Genomic DNA, 22,399 nt, shown 5'->3' with positions numbered 1-22,399 from the left:
TCTTGGTTCTGGCCCATCGCTCTGCGGTCAGCGTCTTTCTTGAGCAACAGAGGAAACCCTCCAAGACTTTTGCGTTTGGGGGGCGGAGGAGGAAGAGAGGAGCGGGAGGCAATATTTGCTGCCCATCATTTTCACGGCCACGCGAAAGTAATCGCGCGCTCCCTCCTCTCTCTCTCTGCGCTGTCCCTTCTCCGCTCGGATTCCTCGTTCCTGGACTGTAGAGATTTCCCTTCTTGATTCCCCCCCCCCCCCATTTTTAAATTTTTGCAGCCTTCCCTTCCCGCCGAATCCTGACACGTTGCATGTTTGCAGATTGGTGAAAATACCTTCCCTCTCCTTCTCTCCCCCCCACCCCGCTTTTCACTCCCAGCCCCCCCCCCGCCCGCCTCAACTCAATCTCAGCCCAGCCGCTCAGATCAAAGCGCCGTGCCTCCCTCCCAGTGGCCGCCGCTCACTAATGGGATTGCAGTGTGCCTGGCTCTGCTGCTGCAGCCGCCGGAGGGAGAGGAGCTGCTGCTGTACCTCTTCGCCGACACTCGCTGGGTGCTGAGCCGCGGGGATGATCCGGATCTTCCCGGATTTCAGCGTGCAGGTGACTGCAGCTGCGGCCGGCGGGGCGGCGGGAGGAGTGCCGGCCGGTCCGGGCATGGGGAGAGCCAGTTCCGCAGCCAACGGGAACCCGCAAAACGTCCAGGGCATCACTTCCTACCAACAACGGTAAGTACACAGCCCCCAAAGTGTGCGTGTGGATTAGGCTTCCTCACTTGTTTTTCTGCGTGTCTTGTGTGTCTTTCTGTGCTCGTTTGTTTTTAAATTTTAAGAAATCACGTCTTGCTTGCTTTTTCTTTTTGAGGGGGGTACCCAGACACTTAAAACAAAAAAGGATCTTTTAAAAGCGGTGCCCAGAAATGTTCCTGGAGCTTCGAAAGCAACAATAACAAAAAAGGGGGAAAGTGAGATTCATGGCAGCTCAAGGGCTGAGGATCTTCCTCCCACTCCTGCTGCAAAGTTTGGGATCCTGTCTGCTTAGCCTCCTTCCTCAAGTAGGGATTTCTCAATGTCAATGCCTTGTGCAAACCCCACAGCATGGCAGCCAAGAGGTATAATTGATCACCCTACGGGGATTGATAATTTGTTTTCAATTGAACAAGATAGAGTTTTCACTTGGCGTTTCACCCTTTGCAATTCCACACTTTTATTACAACAGTATTAGCATGTCACCTGTTACTAGGGGAAAATCTATCAGGAAACCTTAAGCGGGCTCAGCACTGTGGAGTATTCAACTGAAATGCATTCTAATGCAAATTTCTGAGGTTCACAGACAGCTCCTTTAGGAAGGAAACATAACCAAGTTGGCTTAGGCAATAAGTCATAGTGAAGTTTAAGGACCTTGCTCACCTTTTCACTCTCCCTCAACCATTCACAGACAGGTGGTAATGTCAACAGGACCTATAATTAAATGGCATTCCAGTCCTTTTTTCCTAATAAACAATAATGCTTTTGTTTGCTTTTCTTTGTCACTAGAAGATCACAGCAAAGATGCAATGATAAAAAGGGAGCAAGAGACTAATTTTAGACTGCACCCTGCAACATTATTTTATTCTTTTTGGTGCCTTCTAAGTTGCTCCAACTGTTAAGTGTCACAATAAATGAAATATTAGATGAGAAGCTCAAGGATGTGTGCAAACATAAACAACTCATACTTTAAACTTAAATTTTGAAGTTCACTGGTTTGGGAACTCTTTAGAACCACCAATGTTTATATTTCAACCATTAAAGTTTAGACTATGACCCCACTCTGTCCATCATTATTGAGACAGACAGCTGTTAGGGCCAAGTTTGGGGAACACAGTTTGCTTTTAGTAAACTGTGTGATGCTGATACTTCTGCACATTTAGGATAAACTCCTGAGATTCTTGAAGTCATCTCAAGAGACGCTAAAGCATGCTCAGAGCCTGTGAATGTCTGAAATTCAGAATCAGTGTTGTTTTGCTTAAAGCAAACACAGGAATTCTTTATATAAAGTAAGTGCTGCGTGACAGATATAAAAGATAGATAAAAGTTGGTGTAGCTCTAGCCTTCCTTGGTTTCCGAATTACAATTTTTTGTCACTTGGAGAATTCTTAAAATTACAGAGGAAACCTCTTTAAATAGGAAGCACAGTGTAAGAATCAAAATAGTTTTGCCTCTGAAGGGGCAAGTCAGGGGTCAGAAATAGCAGATTAATTTTTACACAAGTGCAAGATACTTCCTGAGAAATTATTATGCATTGGAAAGAATATATGCACCATATCAGTTTATAGTATTAAAATGTAAAATTGCCTAAGCTGTAAGGAGTTAAAGGGATATAGTTACCTCTAACCTGCAGCTATTTATCCCAGCTGATGCCTATTTACCTGGGAGTAAGCCTCATTGAATTTATAAGGATTTACTTCTGAGTAGACACGATGAGGACTGCACTGTAAGGCTGCAGTCCTACGCACACTTTCGTGGGAATTAGTCCTATTATACTGTGTGGGACCTACTTCCAAGAGCTTAATTTAGTTAGTATAGGTTCATTCTTTTGCAATTCAAATTTATATTCCAAGATTCTTCCCTTTCAAAATGCACAGTAAAATAAAACCCTTAAAAAGTTCAGAATATTAACTCTGCACATGCAGATGAAAAGCAAGTTGTATTCTTTCATTTGAGCTATTAAAAATACTCTTCCATGTGATTCTGTGAAATTGTTCCAATAAGGAGGGTATTGCTACTTCTTCCACACTCATTACAAAACCCAAATGACACCTGTTAACTTTATTGCTTTTTAGTAGGATAGGGGAAGTTAAAGGGTGTTCAGAATGCCTCCATGGAATCCTGTAAGATCAGAATCCTCCAAACCTGAGTTTATAGGAACAGCATTTATATTCTGTGACAAAATAATTAGCAGGTCCCTTTCTACGCAGATGTACTTCCTTACAACTGTTTATCTCTAATGATTTTTGTGTGCCGTAATGCAAAGGAAGGACTCCTTCTGATGGGTTTGAATCAGAAGAAGGTGAATGAATAGTGTTTCGGGGGGAGAGACAGAAGCAGTTTGTAGAGTTCCAGGATGCAAGCTACTCAGGCTGGTTGAATCTGCTTCTCGGAGTCCTGAGGGACGTCAGGCAGGTCAAACCCGCTGCCTCCTGTGGCAGAGATCGTATTTTTGGGGTCACTGGCTGCGCCCTGCAGCCAAACTTTCCAGCACTTTGCAAACTCCTTATGCAGCCATCCTCTTACCTACGCATGTGTGGATTAGTTGCATTCCTTTTAATTGCCTTCAAAATCCAGCTGGAACACCTTAGATTTTAAATGGTCTGATTGCCCTGCTTTTGCTTGAAAACTTAACTTTTTGTTACTCCAGGAACAAAAGCAGGGGGCTTAACACATTACTGACATGGAACTGCTTTTCAGCTGACATTCGGAAAATGCATTCGACAAGTGCCCCCTCCCTCGGGCTCTTAACTTAAAAAAAATTAAAAATAACCACACCATTTCCTCAACTATGCTCACTCCCACCCTTTATTTCACACATTTCCTTTTCAAGTTTATAAACTGACACAATAGCAGTCCGTATTAAGCACAGAGTGTGAACTTTCCCTAGGAGGCCGGGCGATCGCTGTGCCACGAGAAATACGGTAAACTGTACCTCGCGATGGATTGCTTTTGCACCCATTTCCGCGCAGTCTCGCGTCCGCTCCGTAGTATTACGGTAGTTGGACGGAGGACAAGAGTCAGACGCATGTGCAGCCAGCCTGCGTAGCTGAAAGATGTCATTCCATCCTCCGTGCACACACACGCGCACATGCTGTGTACATAAAGACACGCACGTATGCTAATAGACGCATAGGCACCCAGATCTGTGCACACGAATAACACCCCCCTCTGCATGTGCATATGCATGTAAGTAGTGCACACACACAGATATAACGTGTGCACTATGTACCATGCAAAGTACACTCTTCCTATCCCTTCTTTTGACCCTGCCATTCCGCGAATGCGCGCAGCCTGTTGCCAGAATCCGTTCCCAGCCGCCAAGCGAGTGCCTGTCTGCGGCTCTCCAGCCTCCCTCTCTGTCTCCCTCTCCTGCTGCCGCCGCCGCCTGCGCTGCTCCAGAGAAGGAAAGTCTGCGAAACTGCAACTGAGTGGCGTTGTTGCGCCGGCAGCGGAGGCTCTCGCGTCCCTTTGCACGCAAGGAGTCAGAGCGGTCGGAGCCGGCGGAGCAGCAGCTGGAAAATGCCCAGAAATACTTTCACAGCGGCCAAGCGCGGGGAGCCCTGACTTCTCACTTTCCCGCCCCCCTCCCCTGGCCATGGCCTGGCTCCGTGCTTGAGCCGGTCCCGCGGGCTCTCTCTCTCTCTCTCTCTCCCACACCTGCCGGGCGATGCCAGTGGCCGGGGTGCCCGCCGGGGCTGCGCGCCTTTCTCCGCCAGCCGCGGCCGGCCGCTCGTCGCCGCGCCTGACATGCCTTCGGAGGCGGCGGAGCCTGGGCTCTCTCGGAGGCTCGTCGGCTTCTGGACGGCGGCGGCCCGGGCCCCAGCGGCGCTAGCGAGCGAGCCGAGCAGCGAAGCAACAACCTGCGCCAGGACCGCTGCGCCGGGGAGCGGGAGCCCGCAATGCATTGGCCTCCGTACTTTTCCTCAGCCTGCCTGCCTGAGCAGGGCCATTGCCGCCGCCGCCGCCGCTCCTGCTAGACACAACACCACACACCAGGAGGGGGAAAAGTAAGGGAGAGAGAGAGAGAGAGAGAGGAAAGGGGAGAGAGGGGGAAAGGAAAGGAAAAAAAAAAGCCCAGGAAGATGGCGCCCACCAAGCCAAGCTTTCAGCAGGATCCTTCCAGGCGAGAACGGTAACACTTTCTCTGTATTGAACCTGAGGCGGCAGCGCCTGCCTGCGTCTGGGGCGCCGCCGCCGCCGCTTGCAGCCTCGGGTCTGGTTTGGTCGGCTTCCATGCCCGGGAAAAGGAGAAGCGGAGGGAGGGGGTTGGCGGTGGAGGAGGAGGAGGAGGAGAGGAGAGGCAGGCAGGCGGCGGCGGCGGCGGCGGCGACTCTCAGCCTGCAAAGCCCCGCTCGCGCTGCTCGGGAGTTCCTCTTGGTGCATGCATATTTGTCTGCTGCTGCTGCTCCTCACACAGACACAGCAGCACACTTGGCTAGTCTGGCAGCGGCAGCAGCAGCGATCCTGCGCCTCCCCGCACATTGCAGGAGTCGGTGTTTGGCGGGAGGGAGGGAAGGAAGGAAGGAAGGAAGGGGGAGTGAGGCGGAATTCCCGGGAGGCAACTTTTCGGCTGGATGGTCTCGGCGAGGAGGAGGAGGAGGCGGCGGCGGGGCGGAAGGGGGAGAGGCGGGGAGCTTTCGCCAGGCCCAGCGTTGCCTCGTCGAAGGGCCGGCTGGGCTGGTGCGGCTAGGCCGAAACGGAACTGGCCGGGCTCTTCTTCGCAACTGCTGGGGCAACTTTAGTCGGAGGCGCCTGGCGACAATTCCGCTTAGCCCTTCTCTCTCCTCCCGCGGGTTTTTTTTTGTGGGGGGCGCGGAACCAATCCCGAGGTTGGCGTTTAGTCTGTCGAAGTTGTTTGCTCTAATGCGCGGTCAGGGGAGATGCTCTGGCAGAGTTTGCTGTGGCGGCCGAGGCTAGAAGTAGGCTCGCCTTTGCAAGTCTCCACACTCCTGTTTGCGTCGCGCGCTCTCTTCCCCCCCCTTCCCGCTTCTTCCCATATACTTTTACTGCCGTTGCTGGTCGGCTCCGCGTATTGTCGGTGACATGTCTGCGCAGCTGTCATCCGAGTCTCCAAGTAAAGTGTGTCTTTAGAGAAGGGCTCCCTCTCGATGGACAAGGGAATTCCCGGCCCAATGAAAATTAATGGGCACATGGGGCAGCCCCGTTTGGAAAGTAACGGGTGCGTGTGGCTGAGCCACTGGAAACAAGGAATGAGTGGGCTAATTGAGGTATGAAAGACCTTTGAAAGCAGGTGAGCTTTCAGGGCAAGCCACCCATGACCTTTCCGCAAGAGCATGTTGATAGGTTTTGTCCGAGCTCATAAAGTTTTAGCCTTGAGTCTGTTGTTTCTGAGCATGTGCAGAGCACGTTTTGGGTAAGAACAATCAGCCTTCCTAGAAACAGGGACAGGGCTTCTGGAGCATAAGGTGTGAATTCCAGCCAGGGTTGAGACTCATCACTTCTCTTTATGCAGAACAATTCCTGCACAAGGGAAGGTGGAGGGGTGCTGATGCAGGGAATCCAGGGAGGACAATTGGGAATGGTATAGAGGTTGCCATGGGTACTGAGAGGCTTGGTTACTCAGAGCAGAATAGTTGTGGAATGATAGCACCCACCACTGCAAGGAAGGACAGCTTCCACGGTACCTCCTCCACTAAGCAACATATTGCAAAGTTTACAAGTTCACCTGATGTTACTGAACAATGCTTTGAAAAATCTGCAGAGCATCGTTTCAATCCTATATGACCAAATGGAGACCATAGTAGACCATAGTACATAATGGTTTCCTCTTTTGCTCCCTTTGATTTTCCAGTTCTGCTTGCTGAGGAAGGTTCCCATTTGAGATATAAAATGAAAACCGCCCCCCTGAGTTGCTTTTAAAAATGTCTATGGATATTATGGGATGCATAATGATTGATCAGGTGAATGTGAAGAATTGTAGTTGTTGCTTTATGCTGATACAATGTACCATTTGGCTTAAAAAATGTGTACTTATCAGGAGAGTATAAATGTAAATATGTCCGTTCCTTGGATTAAAATGGGTATTTGAGGGTGCCATCTGTATCAGCTGAGCTAGTGCTTGGAATTGAGCCGATTTCATATTATTTTCTAAATAGGTTTAAATACAAACATTCTGCTTTTGTTCATTCTGTACTTAGTGCTTTGTTCATAGTATAAGCTGTTGCATCTTGTACCTCAAGCTATATTTGGATATGCTCATGATGGAAATACATCATCTTGTTGAAATTTATGGAAATCAGAGGTTTAACGTCCCTTTACTTCTCTTTAGCTATGAAAATTCTGTGTTTTCCCTCCAGTGACTGTAAAAGCATTTGTGTATTACTAATAATGTCTTTAGCAGCATGCTGGTTTCCTGCACATAGAGTTGTACATTTGAGAGGAGGGAAAGCCAACACATAAATACCAATATATGCTGTCATCCTTTCAAGCACCCCCCTTACCAGAGAGTCCTGTTCTCTCCCCCCCCCTTTATGAGCCTAGTACTATATTAGTAAGAAGTGTATTTGCCGGGACAGCTTCAGTAATCTCTCCAGCAGAGGCATATTTGTGTGCCATTTTGGGATTTTTTTTCAAGATAGGAATCTTGAAGATAGAATTAATTTCTAGGGAAAACTTCATAGCCTGTGCATGAGTGCTTTCTTTATCACCTGTCTCCATTTGGCATTCGGAGAAGGTAAATCAAAGTGTGCGATTTGTTATTCTGCTCCACTTGAGAGCTGTACTAAATAACACTTGGTCTGAAATTCTGATTGAAGTTGTAGGAGGATATACTGTATTTAATTTAATGCCCTTTAATAGCATATTCTTGTTCAGCTCTGATGCTGTCATCTTAAAGGTTGGATCAGAGTAGTTATATCCTGTAGGGAGTGGGAGGAGTAATAATTCCAGCAAGGGAAGTAGCCTACATGCATGAAACGCCAATAACCCAAAGCTTGGCCTAGTGTCCACAACATTGTTTTATGCCTTGAGGCTTAACTTGTTGTCACTGTGTACGGCGCTCCAGCTATTTTAGGATTTAAGGGAACCTGAGTTGTTTCTTTGCAGTGGGGGGAGAGGCTCTGCTTAAGATATGATATGTCAGGCTATTGGCTCTTAATGTAAGATAAGTTAAAAATGCAGTTGTTTTCAATTAAGCAAATGCATAGTATTTTCTTAGTACACAGTCCATACTTTACTTGGGTTTTGCATGCAGAAGCTAAAGTCCAGTTTCTCTGAAACTGTACGACCTCATCCTGCACATTGTTATATGCATCAATGCTGCAGTTTTATCAATCCACGCTTAACTGGAAGCTCCACTGGAGATAGTGCTACTTACACGAATAGAATTGGGCTGCTCACGCCACTGAAATAAGGAGGTCTCCGTGTAAAGAACTGTAGGGTAAGCCTCAGTTTAATGCACACTTGCTTGGAAGTAAGTCCCTTCACAATCAGTAGGGTTTACTCGTAAGTGTGGTTAGGACTCTGCTGCTAAGATATTAAAAATGAATTCATTATGCAAAAGTCCAATATTCACAAATATCAGGATATTATAATTGGTGAGCTAGAGATTTTTTTAAAAAAACAAAGAATAAATTCTTTGTTATTTAGTAACTATGGATAATTTTCAACATTTTTTGGTCATTATTTGAGAAAAAGTTATTGAACTTGTTGCATTTACTTCTACAGTCTTATAGGCAGAAAATGATTCAAAAGAACCTAGGATTATCCAGCCCTGTGGAAATGACCAAGGATGTTAAATTCACACAATTGTAATGCATGTGATATGCCAACAGTGATTTGTAAAGCATATCACTGTGTTATGCTGTAAAGTAAAGACTAAAAAAAAGCTCCCTTCATTTTTTTATATTTCTTGCTAGAGTATATGCTTAAACACAGCAGTGATAAATGATGATATGCATTGTCTAACACTTGCTTTTATATAAATAGCTCCAGAAGATTGCTTAAATGATAATCGAAAATATGAAATAGGGTGGCCTTCATATCACAAGGCCAAGGGTCTACAAATGGAAAAACTGAAATAATGAAATATTTCCAAGGCAACAGACTGTCAACAAGAACAGTAATGCATGGGCATATCATAGAGGTACCAGAGAGGATATTAGATCATATAGCTCTAGAGCTAGGAGTTATAATGACCTTTATTAAATAGAACCTCCCACATTGCCACAATATCTCTGATTCCTGATTTATGGATTAGCAGTTGCACATTTTGAAACATGCTGCCTATATATTTTGTTTACTGCATTCATACTTGGGTTCACATACTATTTGTATGAGCATTGATCAACATATAGTATGTGATTTTAGCAGCTAATGAGATTTAATCATACAGGTTTTTGTCTGTATTTTTCATATCCCAAGGTTCTATAACAAAAAAAGTTACAGCTATATAGCATGTGGTTGTTGTTTTTAAATCTTGATACAGAAATTTCAGGGCATATTGGAATATAGTAGTTAGCATCCCACCTGGGAATAAAAATTCCCTATGGGCAAGTTGCATGCTAGATCCTAAGCTATTTCATGGCATCATGGTGTGAGATGGTGAGCAAGTTAAACTTCCTTTGAAGTTTCTTGCTCGGTTGCTATAATAATACTTTTACCTTTTAAGAATTTGGTGTTCTGCTTCATTATTAAATTATAAAGCAGAGCCACTTCAAACATAGGCATTGCTGGAATATCGTTTTGCCACTGCTTCCATCCATCTGCTTTAAGTGTAACCTATTGTTTTATAAAATGCTTAGAGGTTTTGCTGCAATTGAGCTATATATACATTTTGTTAAGCAAATAAAAATACTGTCAATGTTTTATTAGAAAAGTAAAATTGTAAAACTATTATGCCCTATGTAGTTTTTAAAACTGGTGGTTTGCATGTAGGAAAGTCTATATCCTGAAATATTTTAATTTGCCCTGGAATTTCATATCCTTCACAGTAATTTTGGTAAAATTCTGTATGTGATGGAGCCATTTTATTAGTAGACTGTGAACTGCTAGATGCACAATAATTAGAAATTACTTTTCACCTGTTAGTTAACGTTTAGACTTCTTTTTAGCCAACATTGATATAAGAAAATTGTCCATTGCATAATGGAAAGTTTTTTGATGTTAGTGTTGGTTAGGAGCCGTTTTGATTATATCCATCTAATTTCAAGTGTGGAGGAGGGGATAAGCATGAGGTGCTCCAGTGGAATATTTTGCATGTATGATAACACATGAGACTTTCGCCTATGGTCAATCAATCTGAATATTATACCACAAGTTGCTGTTTTATAACCCATTCCCTTGGAACTAAATAGCAACAAATTCAGTAGAGCTCATCAGTACTTTTCTTAAGTATTTGCAAAATACAACTGGATACTTAATAGTTGATAAGGGCTTAAAACTGATAATTAAAATGAAATGTAACCCGTATAGAATAGGATATTTTGTAACACCTTTTGCTTTGATATAGATTGCTTATAGTTAGAATGAGATGCTTGAACTATTGATGCCTAAAGACCTTGATAGGGTAATCATAATTTGTTGTAATACCATATAAATTTGCAGGAGGATAACACCGTATGGATATGAAAGCTGCTGTATCAGATGTGACTGCAACATTGTTTTGTGACCAGTATGATCAGTAGTTTCACAATATATAAAGTGCTTTTGAATGAATAGTCCTCCTGTGCCCTTTATTTTAACAGGACTTTGAGTGAAAGTATTTGTTAATAATTTATGATATGGTGTGCATTACACTGAAATATACACTATACTGGGAATAGCGTCTTCTTTTAAACATGAAAAATATAGGCCCTCTTGCTGGGACTATACATTTAAGCTCTGTTGTCGTTAAAGAAAAGCCATAACTAATTGAGTGCACACGTTTGGTAGGAATAAACTGTTTACATATATCACATTTTTGTTCTTTAGCTTCCTATATTTTACTTCTTTCATACGGTTGATTTCAAAATTCTTGTTTGCTGCAGCCACTGTGTATGCATTTAAACTCAAATTTGTAACGGAACTTTTAAAAAAGATGGAGTGCTGGTTCATTTAAAGGAAGAGATTTAATTTTCTTATGAAAGTTCACATTTGTTCCATTTTTGCATAGAGCAAAACTTCTATGATACTGCGTGAATAAATTCCTTATTTAATCTAACCGATGATCAGAGGCACCCAGAGTTCTTTAGAGCTACTTCAGGATTCTCTACCTTTTTTTTAAATAGAAAGAATGATTTAAGTTTGTTTTGTTGTTATCATAATATTATCATTATCATCATTTATTTTGTTTATGACTTATCCTCCCTTGAACAGAGTCCAGGGCAATGTATAACAAAAGATAAGCAATGCAGTTACATCAGTGATTAAAACGAATACAGGAGTAAATTATTCACAAAGTAAGAGTCATTAAAAACAGAACTCTCACATTCCTGTTTAGGGCACATTACAGTATTAGACAGAAGAGGCCTACTTGTGGTCTGGATCAACCGAATTCTGTCTGCACAGGGCAGAAAATAATCTCCGCTTACCTGGGGCTCTAGGAAGTGGCGTTTATTAAATAACACAGCCGTGGCTTGGTCCAAAGCGCCATTTTCTTTCCCCCTGCAACCATGGGTGGGACACCCAGCAGCTCCCCTTTCAGCCTCACTGGGCTTGGCGCCAAAATGTGCGTTTGAATGGAAACTGCACGTTATAAGTCTCACCAACCATAGATATGCAAGGTGGGTGTGGGGGCAGCTCCCTGATTGTGGAATTCTCCCCTCCCCCCACAGGTGAGACTAGTTCCGTCTCTGATGACACTTAGGTAGGCAGCAAAAGTGTTCTTATTCCATGTGGATTTTACAGGTTTTCAATGTATGCATTCCAACTTTTCATTGAATTTTTGTGACATACAAAAACATACAGACACCAAAAAAAGCAAGCAGCCAATAACAAAGTAATACAGTGTTGCAGACTGAAATAACAACAGCAAACCGGTATACCAAATTGCAATCATACTTCACTGAATATCAGATGCTATTTAAATAGCCCAACCTTAATGAAGAATGAGAAGCCAAAGGGATATGGGAAGATCCCTCCCTGTTAATATATTCAAGGAAGGGAAACCAATCTGCATCAAAATTGTCAGATTTAGCCTCTCCCCAGACCACTGTGTCTGGTCAAGCGTTCCAACAAAGTGATGCTCCAGACATTGGAGAGCCATGCCTCAAATGGTAAAGTGTCAGGAGACTTGCAATAATGGGCAATAACTAATCTGGCAGCCACTAATAACGTGAAGACTAGGTTTTATGTGGTTTTTAAATATATGATGGAAGGTTTTAATTCTGTTTTGATTAGAAGGTTTCGTTGTTGGATAACGTTGAATTGCATGGTTTTGCTTTCTTAGGTAAACAGTTTTGGGGGCACATTTTAGGGCTGAAAATCATTACAAATCATTATAAATCAAACTGAAATAAATATACAGAAAATTAATTGATTTGGTTAAATGAGAAAGTATCTGGTCGTGAGGGAGAGAAGTTAAGATGAGGGAAGCCAAGATGAGGGATATTTTGATCAAATTTAATGGATGCTTACTGGAAAGTTAATATTCCTTGTAGGAAGATGGAGTACTAATTGTCCCCAGTTAGTGGCATGACATAGGACCGGGGAATCAACTTGTACTATTTTCTCTGTTCACTGCTATGCCTCTTCAACAGAAAACAATTAGACCTGGTACTGTTTGGATTCAACTGAAACCCCCAGCAGGGGAACATTTCCCAGGACCTGTAATTGCTGATCTTAAAGTGGTTGTTCTTGAAGAACGAAACCTTGAAGAGGTATTACTGTGTGAAATTGCTGAATTACAACTTAGCAAGAAGTTCAGTTATATCACCTCTGGATTGAATTGAGATACTGGGCTTTTATCCAACTGCTGGTGTTCATTCACTTAGCTAGGATGTTTGTGTTGTGTTATCAATTACAGCTGCTGTGAAGTCCCTGTGTTTATTTTATATACAATTAAACTTTTTACACACTATATTTTTTGCATTTTGTTACCATGTGACCTACTATTTACATTTCCCACCCTCTAGATATAATGTATGTTTCTTCAGTAATATTGTATACAAATCTGAGACTAAATAAATCAAAATACAGTTAATCATATGTAAATCCTGCCTTTTCTCCTAGGGTGCTCAAGGTAGCATCACCACAATCTCATTTTATCCTCCCAACCCAAAATGTAGTTGTATCCATTGTGTATGACTATCATAATACCCAGTTCATATGCAGCTAGGGGTAGGGAAATATATATATTGGCTGCAGGCATGCATACATTTATGCAGAAGGTGAACTTCACCGTAATCAAGGTATTAAAAATTGAGGTTTCAACAAAAATATACAGCACACAGACTGGGTCCACGTTTATTCCCCATAAATAAAATACTTACCTTCTGTTTTTTCCCCATTTATTGGCTTTTATGAAAAGCATGGCACCAATGAGAGGTTTACCATGGTGCCACCCTAATGTTATCTGAATTGTGCCCATTTGAACAAAGGTCTAACCAATATGGGAGAAGGATGTCTGAAGTCCCTCCTCTCATGTGAGTCTAATCAGTGCTTTTGATATTTATCAGAAACCTTACTGTATTTCCCACTAGAGACTAGGTAGGGCCTTTTTTGTGGTAGCACCAGAGGAAGGTCATGCTGGCCCCAGCTAAAAATTGTTTTATTTTACATGGCTTTTGATGGGTTTTAAATTCTGCTTTTGTTTTAATAATGGTTTGTTATATTTAAATTGCTGCCTTATATTTTGTTATCTTGTATTTCACTGAAGAGGGCCTCGTGGGCAAAAAAGCAATTCATATATATTTTAATAAATAAAATAGCTGATCACGTTTGCAGCAGCTCCCTTATGAATTAATTGTTTCTATATGGTGTTAGAGGGCTGTAGACTGTACTATTTCATGGTATGGGAGAATTCTGTTGCTATTCCTCATAAACCATCTCTTGCTTGAATCCCCTTTTCAGACACTGAGACCTCACAATTAAACCTTGTCAAATTAAAGGATGAGAGGAGAGATGTAGATACTTACCTGAAAATTCCCAAATAGTTTTGCTGTAAATAGGAGCAAATTTGGAAAAAAACATTATTTATCTTTAATCAGTTAGATACAGTGAAGGGGAATGATAAGTGAAACACTCATATGCATTGCTGGGCTTGATATATCTATCTATCTATCTATCTATCTGTCTGTCTGTCTGTCTGTCTGTCTGTCTGTCTGTCTATCTATCTATCTTTGTGATCCTTTGATGTTACATCAATATTTTAAAAATCTTGTTTCTTTTGGGCTTTTTTTTCAAATTAAAAAAATGTAAATTGTGGAACAGCTTGGTTTTAGTAACCTGTATTTTTAACCAATGAGGTTCCCTACCCCCCCGCCCCCGGTGCTTTAAAAATCTGCATATGTATCCATAGCAAGTGACTAATATTTTTGGAGGTCAGTGATTATGTGAACTTATTTGTAGGGCTGGTAGGTCCCTTTACATGAAAAAAAAATCACAATCATATCAGTAGAAGGTTAGGTTGCCTTTACAGTTTCAAAATCCTGAAGAAAATAAATTGTTGTCCACTATTTGTAGTATATATTTCATTTATTGTGAATAATCTTCCCTAAAGTTTATTTTATTTTTAAAAATCTCTTTAGCGCTTGGCAGGATTATAGAGACCAATCAGTTTACTAATGCTTTATATAGAGGCCTGCTAGGTTTTTGCATCTAGAGAAGAGACAGTCTCTTCTCTGGTTATGTTCCAACCGGTGGCTAATTCTGCAATGCTGGGCAAGGGATCTGGAGATATATTAGGTCCTCTACTTGAGAGCAGGAGAGCTAATAATCACATCAGATACACTAGCTTGTGCAGGGAAGCCTGTATTCTGCTGCAACAACTTAATAAACACTGTTCAGTTTCTGAACAAGGAAAGGAAGACTTAAACAGAGGATTGGAGGCTCCCCCAACTTGCTAAAATTGTGGCTTTTGTGGAATTGTGTATTTGTGTAAATTGAAAAGTACAGATTTGTCATTCAAATTGCTGGTAATGGTTAATATATGCTTGAGAACGAGAACGCAACATTGACATTGTACTTTATATAAACCAGAGGTTTTCATTGCTTCATTTCACACCCTTGTCTATTCATGCCGCTTAAGCTTTTGAATCTCACTTGGATTAAAGTTCACGTTTCTGGTGCACTAGCTTAAATGATACAGTTTGTTGTAGAATTACCCTTTTAAGTTTGAATGCCATTTCAGCATAACTGTATAATTTGCTAAGTTTTGGAATAAAAGTCTTTTTTTCCCCAAGGAAAGAATAGGCTTGCAGCATTGTAGAGAAACACAAAATACTCAACCACTTGTAGGTAATAGTCTTTATAGGTCAAGGTGGAGGTCAGTGGAAAGGGCTGAACGACTGAATGTTTACAATATTGGCTGTGGGATAAAAAAAGGACTTTTGTAGAGTGTGTTGTTTATCCCTTAACCTTCATAATGGCACAAAGTGGCTGATCCTATTTGTGAAAAGTATCACTGGATACAGAATTGGCTGCTATGCTTCAGTTCTGTATAAACTACAGGTTCACAAAGAGATTCTGAAAACTGGTATTAATGAATTAATGCTTTGTTTGTAGGAAACAGAGAGGACCATAAACCTGCCAAATTAATTTTAATGTCAATATATTTGCATTCTTCATATATTTTTTTCACTGTCTTTAATATTTAACAAAGCATATGTTTCTGGTATGACACCCAATCACTTTGTTTCCTACCCTACATTTTGGCAGCATAAATGAAATAATTGCATTCAAATGCTATTATTTGAAGATACAAAGTTTATATTAAAAGCATTTTAGTTGACTGGATGTTCACTTTAATAACCATAATGTTTCATGGTTACTTTGTAAGAAACATGTTTGCTATGTAAGCAACATTTACTTGTGCTGAAGAGGATTATTTTTATTACTGTATTTACTTGAATCTAATGCTCACCTTTTTTGGCCAAATTATGTTGCAAAAATTAAGGTGCGCATTAGATTCGATGGCGCATTAGACTCAAGTAAATACGGTAGATCTTTACATTAATATATATTTTAAAGATATTACTTTAAAAAGTGAATATGCAAGAACATGTATCCTCTTGTAAAGAGAAAATATTTGAAATAAAAGCAAGTAGTTTTAGTTTATACCAGTACAGTGGTGCCTCGCAAGACAAAATTAATTCGTTCCGCGAGTTTTGTCGTCTTGCAATTTTTTTCGTCTTGCGAAGCACGGTGTCAGGAAAGTTTTGGAAAAGCTTCAAAAATCACCAGTCTTTAAAAACCTCAAAAAAGGCTACCACACCGCGTTCTATGAGTTGCTCTTCGAAGTCAAGTCGCAACTGTATTAACGGTGTTAAGAAAAAGGAAACAAACTTGCAAGATGTTTCCGTCTTGCGAAGCAAGCCCATAGGGAAAATCTTCTTGCGAAGCAGCTCAAAAAACAAAAAACCCTTTCGTCTAGCGAGTTTTTTGTCTTGCGAGGCATTCGTCTTGCGAGGTACCACTGTATATAAATCAGTAGGGGAAGGGATAGTTGATAAATTCTGTAATTTAAAGTGGATTGCTGTAATCTGAGTTCCATGGGGGCTCAGATGTACATATGGCACTCAGTGCACCAGTTATTTACTGTAAGGAAATGCTATTCAGGATTGCAGAAACTATGTTGGATCAAGACTCAGTTATACTTAAAGCAGATCTTTTGAAATCAGTGGGGCTTGTCATTACTAAAGTAAGAACTGTTGGTTTCAGTGAACCCATTGTGTATGAACGAGAGCCAGGGAGTTTGTGTGATATGCACAACGCAGAGAAAACAAGCTATGCTGAAATCCCGCTAGAAATAAATGACACATTAGAGATAAAAAATTAAGCACTAACATAAGCTGTCTGGTTTAACTTTGCTTTTCCCAGGCGCTTAAAAATTGTTCTGGTCGAATACTCTAGAGTTTAAAAGCAGATCTTCCCAATTTTCTGTGTGGTGGGAAATTGAAATTGCTCCCGAGCATTGGAGCCATATTTGATCTGTGTGCTCACCATCCCTCAAAATAACGAGTGCCCGTTTCATAGACTGCTTTTATGCTGGGCTTTCCTTATGTAACACCCTTTCTGAATCAAACTACTTTTGTACAGTATACACACACACACACACACACACACACACCACAGAAGTGTGTCCTATTGATATAAATGAAAATTACTTCCACATAATAGCCAAAATCAAACTCAGATCTAACTTCATGTAAGTCCACTAATTGCAGTGGGTTTCAGTGCCCAAATTCTGTTGCAGGAAGTGGTTAATCTATTTAGAATCCAGGTTGTCATATTCTGGCTTGAATTCTGCATTTGTATGATGGAATAATGGTATACAAGTTTTAAAGACAAGATACCAGTTAAGGGTGGAATCCAATTAGCATGAAGACTTATTGGTGCTTAATTGTAGCCAGCTGCAACCGTAATCTGAGTATACCTTTGTATTCTAGTTGCTATGGTCATACTGTACAACTGGAGTTCCTGTTGCCTTAATATCCTGGAAGCATATGCATGGCCATTGATTGCAACAGAATTCTGGACTAAATAGATACTTTATTGTTCAATGTTGTGTGTGTGTTATATCATATATTCCTCCCCATGCTGAAGATTGGAAGATCCGTACTGTACTGTGTTGTTTCTTAGATCAAGAACCATGGTAATAAATTAGATATTTATCTAGATCCATACCCAAATGCTGATGTTGTCTTGTCTTCACTTCAGTACTTTCAACTGAATACACATCTGAATGTGCCTCTACATCTGGTGTAATCAGTCATAAGCAACCATGCAAACAACTGCAACTGAAGTGGGGTGAACATCTTTCCCAGAACACCTTTCCCAGATCCTTGCATTATTGCGTCCATTTCCAGCAAGGCAAACTTTTCAGGATCAAACAATTCAGGATCAAACAATTCCTTTGCAAGTAGTGTCTGCAGTAACTTTTAACAAATCCAGTGTTGGCAATCTATGAAAAGAAATTGAAACGACTAAGATGCTTCTCTAATTTGTATTCTGTATTTGGTAGCCTTAAAAAAGTATTATTATTTTTTACTTCTGGGGAAGGCAGCTAGAATTTATTTTTTCATAGCTAAAGCTTTCCTGTTTAACGTTGGTTGTACTGACAGAAGAAATAAATAAAAGACGATAAAGTAACAGTTCTGGTTTTTCTCTTTTTTGCCATACAATGCTGTTGGCGCTTCTAACTTAATTTTAGTTATGAGGAACACTAATAATTTAAGTGTTATACAGTATGAAACAAATAATAGATAGATAAACTTTATCTGATGAAGCATTCTGTGCACTTTATTTGTTACACTCTGTTTAAGAGAAAAAATAGCTTCCCCATACTAGGTTCCATTAAACACAGTTGGACTTATTTCCAAGTAAATATACATAGGAATGTGCTGCACATGTCTTTATTTTTTAAGTAATGTTATAATTTAAATACCTGCTGTGAAATCACTTTTTGATTTTTTTTCTTTCTTTCCTGATGTTAAGGTAAAGTAGGCTCATCTTCTTTTCTTTTCTTTTTCCTTTTTTTGCAGATTTTTATTGTTCTGTGTAAATGTAATTTGTTAATCCTGTGAAATTTGTCATAGATAAATTTGCTTGGATTATCTTGTCAGTACCGTATCTGCATTCTTTTGTTCATTGCTTATTCATAATTTAACAGTCTGGCAGTGAGCCTTTTTGGGATGCTCACAAAAGATATATGACCTCTACCAGCTGCTACTCTAACCTGCAGAATGCACAGCAAGACATTAGGAACGTGAGGATTCCTCTACTGATTAAAGTGCTCTTCATTTAAACAGTCTGTTCATAAGAATCTCAGGAATTTCTGTGAATAGCTCTTTCTTACTTTCCTTTTTCCCATCCCCTTACAATTAGTTTTAACTCCCCATCCCCTGAGTTAAAGAAAAAATAATAATTTCTATACTAATTTGGTAGTAGCTCTTTTCCCCCCTCCAATGGGAGTTAGTGGAATTATAAAAATTAAAACTATTGACAATGTACTTTCTTATAAAGTTAAGTATATCAACAGAACTCCCTTTGTTATGATTTTAAGCCTACAAAGACTTCCTTTGACAGCTAATGTTGTGTTGTTGTTTTATGCTGGTTTGCATAGAAGCTGCCTGATTTAACCCTACTGTCACCCAGGCACTTGTGGATTATACTGTGTGAATGCCTCGTAATGTACAATACACCAAAAACATAAATAGAATGTTGCTTAAGGTGTAACAATACTCCAGTACTAGCCTACTTTACATTTTTTCACATTTTAACTCTCCCCACCCCCCACTTTATCTGTGGGTCATCTTCTGAGTAATGGCTAGTTTTTACCTCCCCTTTGTGCTTGTCCATGATTCTAGTTCAAAATAATTCATTACTAATCCATGCAGTATTGGTTCATCTTCATCACTATTTTGTGATTCAGGGCCTTCAAAGAGTATCATTCTATGCCATTTTCAGCTCTAGCTTCTTTCACATTAATCCTTATATTAAATACAAAACGTGACATTTTACAAAATTTTTAAAATTATAGTTCCTATTCATTTTTATATTTGCATGAGCAACATTCCTTGGATTAGAATTTGAGTATGTAAAATCTGTTGCTTTTCAGTGGTGCAATCCTAAGCTTGTTTACGCAGAAGTAAATCTCACTGAACTCAGTATATTTACTGAGTAATTCTGCTTAGGATTGGAGTCTTGGGTATCTGCCTTGTACTCAATTCCAGGCTATTTGCCTGTGTACCTCAATCTACGTGGATGCGCAGGGGCTCTTCAGTTTCTCAGGCAGAGAGGTCTTCCACGTTGCCTGCTATGATCCTTACTGGATCATTCTTACATGGAACCTTCTGCAGACAAGCTCTGTGATTACTAGTGAGGTATGGATATGTTCTCCATACCCTTCAGTATAAAATTACACATTAATCTTAACTTTTCTTGCAAGTCACCTCAAACCCTTAATGGAGAGACGAGGTATAATTGGCCCCAATTAGAAAGGGGTCTGTGAACAAGCAAGGCAGCAGCAGCAGCAGGAGGAAGGTTGGGATTCCTCCCCTTAAGCAGGTGGGTTTGGGGTGGGTGGTTTTGCAGAGCACGTAGTCACTGACGGCTTATTGCTGCACTTACCCCCCTGCCCCCCATTCCCAACTGGGGAAGAGCAACGTTGTGGTAGCCAGGTAGTCAGCTTTCAAGCTCACTGGGTGACCTTGGGTCAATCACTATCTCTTAGCCTAACCACCTCAAAGTGCTGTTGTGAATATAAAAGTGATGGGGATAGTTATGTACACTGTCTTAAGGGAAGGTGGAATATAAGAGTAATGACAGCATACGTTCCATGTCACCCTTTCATTTGCTGCTGGACAGCTTTCTAGTAAATGGAAAGGGAAAGGGTATCGTGTGTTTTAACATACAGGTTGGGCTGAATGGCCCCCATCCAGAGAAAGTCAGTTGCACATAAGCTTAATTTAAATGGAAGTCATTCTGTGGATTAGGACCATGTGTTTGGATCAAGACATTATGTTGGAATTGGAAAGATTTGTATTAAGTAACTGCTCTGCACAGGCGTTCCCATCTTCCTGCAGTCCACTTGGTACCTTGTTGGTGGAGGAGTTAGATTGCTGAGTGATGGTGATAATAAAGTATTCTTTCATCCAATGTGAGTACTGCTAGACTGAGAAAGAGATCCATCTTTAGATTTCATTTCTTGATATTGCCAGTTTCTTAGACTGTCATCAGAGAAGATTTTTGAAGGCCTTGTTTTAGCATTGAATAGTTCTGTGTTCCTTTTTTAAATAATTACTTTCATCTCATTGTAGCAATGTGTTTGAAGGTACAGGTCAATAAGGATGATCGCATTCTGAATTTCATGATCTGTGTAGTGGAACAAATTGAAAGCAAAGCCTGTATCAATCACTGTGAAGGGAGGGTTAATTGTTACTGCTTCTCAAGCCTCTGGACAGATAAACCAGTAATGAAATACTTATTGCTCTGATATGAGGATGCTAAAGGAGGAAACAATTGGAAACAAGCAGTCTTCAAAGATAACAAAAAGGCATTTTTTAAAAGTAGAACTAAAGTGGGATTGTGCATATTGTCAGTGTTAACTTTCAAAAGTAATATTATTTTGAGTACTGCAGCTTCTAATAATTTTAGAAATGGTTGCATGTCTAAGAGAAAACAAACATCTAGCCTTAAGAAATCATAAGTTTGAAAGATCTTATGCAAATAATTAGAAATATTTTACGTAGTCTGAAGTTTATATAACTGCTGTGCATTAAGCATTTCCATTTGTTTTTATTTTTTATTTGTGGTATGTTCCATATTTCTAGAATCTTTATATATATAGATTTTAACACAGCTGTATTTACTAAATCCAGTATGTTTTGTCATCGTATGAAAGCTTTTTGTCTACTGTTGATGAGCACAGTAAAGGAATGTTTTAAAGGCAGAAAAAGTGAGGTGAAGATGAGTTCAGCAAAATAAATTATAGCATGATAGTAAATATTTAACCATTTCCAGGGTGCCTACTTGATATTTAAACATCTGTTAGTTACTTATATGTTGAAATATATGCAAAAATATTTAGCCAAATTGAAGTCTTAGGCCCATGACAATCATCTCAACACAGTGGGTAGTTCTGAAAATTAATGAGAATGATAATACTGTAAAGACTGTTCCAGAGTTTGCCCAAATTCATTATCTAAGACTCTTGTTAAGAACATCTCAAAGAATTTTAACCAGGAAAATATATTAATGGTTCAAAACCATTTCTCAAAACGCTGATTTAGAAAAGTATAATGGGATTATATATGCAAGAGCTATAGTTAGCAACACAAATAACACAGGAGAAGGGCATTATATGAGGACACATTATCCCAACAGATAGTTTTTGACTTTGATTTTCAGCTATAGATGTCAAGCTTCTCTTGTTGATTTATATTTTGGAGGCTGTGGGTAGTATGACCATAGATAAGTTACAGTGATTTTTTTTTAAGTAGCTGGAGTCACTCAGGGCCCCATCTTCACAGGCCAGGTGGGAAAAAACCTGCAGGACAGGGAGCAGGTGTTCCTGGAATCACAGCCAAGAGCTGAGGCACCCAAGCTCTCACCCATTCCAAATCCTGCTGAATAGTGTGGCTCAAGGACAATTCAATCTGCTGAACCAAATCATTCTCCTTAAGGTGTAAAAGCAAGATGTTGGACACTAGTGTGGAAAGCAACTAGCAAAGGGTAGACAACAACTCACATCATGCCACTTTTGCCCATCCAGTGAAGAGATGCCCATCTACTCATTTGCAGCTATGGTCCCACACTGCAGCAACTTGCCCTCCATTGTGCCCAGAATAGGGTAGAATGACCACAGATGTGTATCCAAATCGAGTGAGGCAAACCTGCCAAGAAGGAAAGAGCAATAAACATCAGATAGGTAACAAACAGCAATACCTCTCCACTGAACTAATTCAAAGGCAGCAGTAGTTTTTAAAGGCAGCAGAGCACCATCTGCCTATTGGTGTAATACTTGCATCATCCACACTCACAAGGGCCACTTGCTTTCTCCCGT

At 40.6% G+C, this 22,399-nt stretch overlaps 1 protein-coding gene across 11 annotated transcripts in view; it reads left to right on the top strand.

The window, feature by feature from the left end:
• Positions 1-379: 379 nt before the first annotated feature.
• The window catches only part of NPAS3 (neuronal PAS domain protein 3), a 625,716-nt gene continuing 603,696 nt past the window's right edge, over positions 380-22,399 (top strand). For 3 of the 11 annotated variants that reach the window (XM_083506523.1, XM_083506522.1, XM_083506519.1), the window contains exon 1: positions 380-717. In XM_083506523.1, the coding sequence (XP_083362649.1) occupies positions 560-717 (158 nt within the window). In that variant the 5' untranslated portion in view covers positions 380-559. Of the gene's footprint in view, positions 718-3,492; positions 4,871-22,399 lie in introns of those variants that run through there. The other 8 variants (XM_083506520.1, XM_083506527.1, XM_083506529.1 and 5 more) reach the window with 5 other exon arrangements.

Source organism: Podarcis liolepis (assembly GCF_965112155.1).
Source record: "Podarcis liolepis genome assembly, chromosome: 1".
NCBI classification, from domain to species: Eukaryota; Metazoa; Chordata; class Lepidosauria; order Squamata; family Lacertidae; genus Podarcis; species Podarcis liolepis.
The sequence above is the reverse complement of the archived record's forward strand: the minus strand, read 5'-3'. Positions and strand labels throughout refer to the sequence as shown.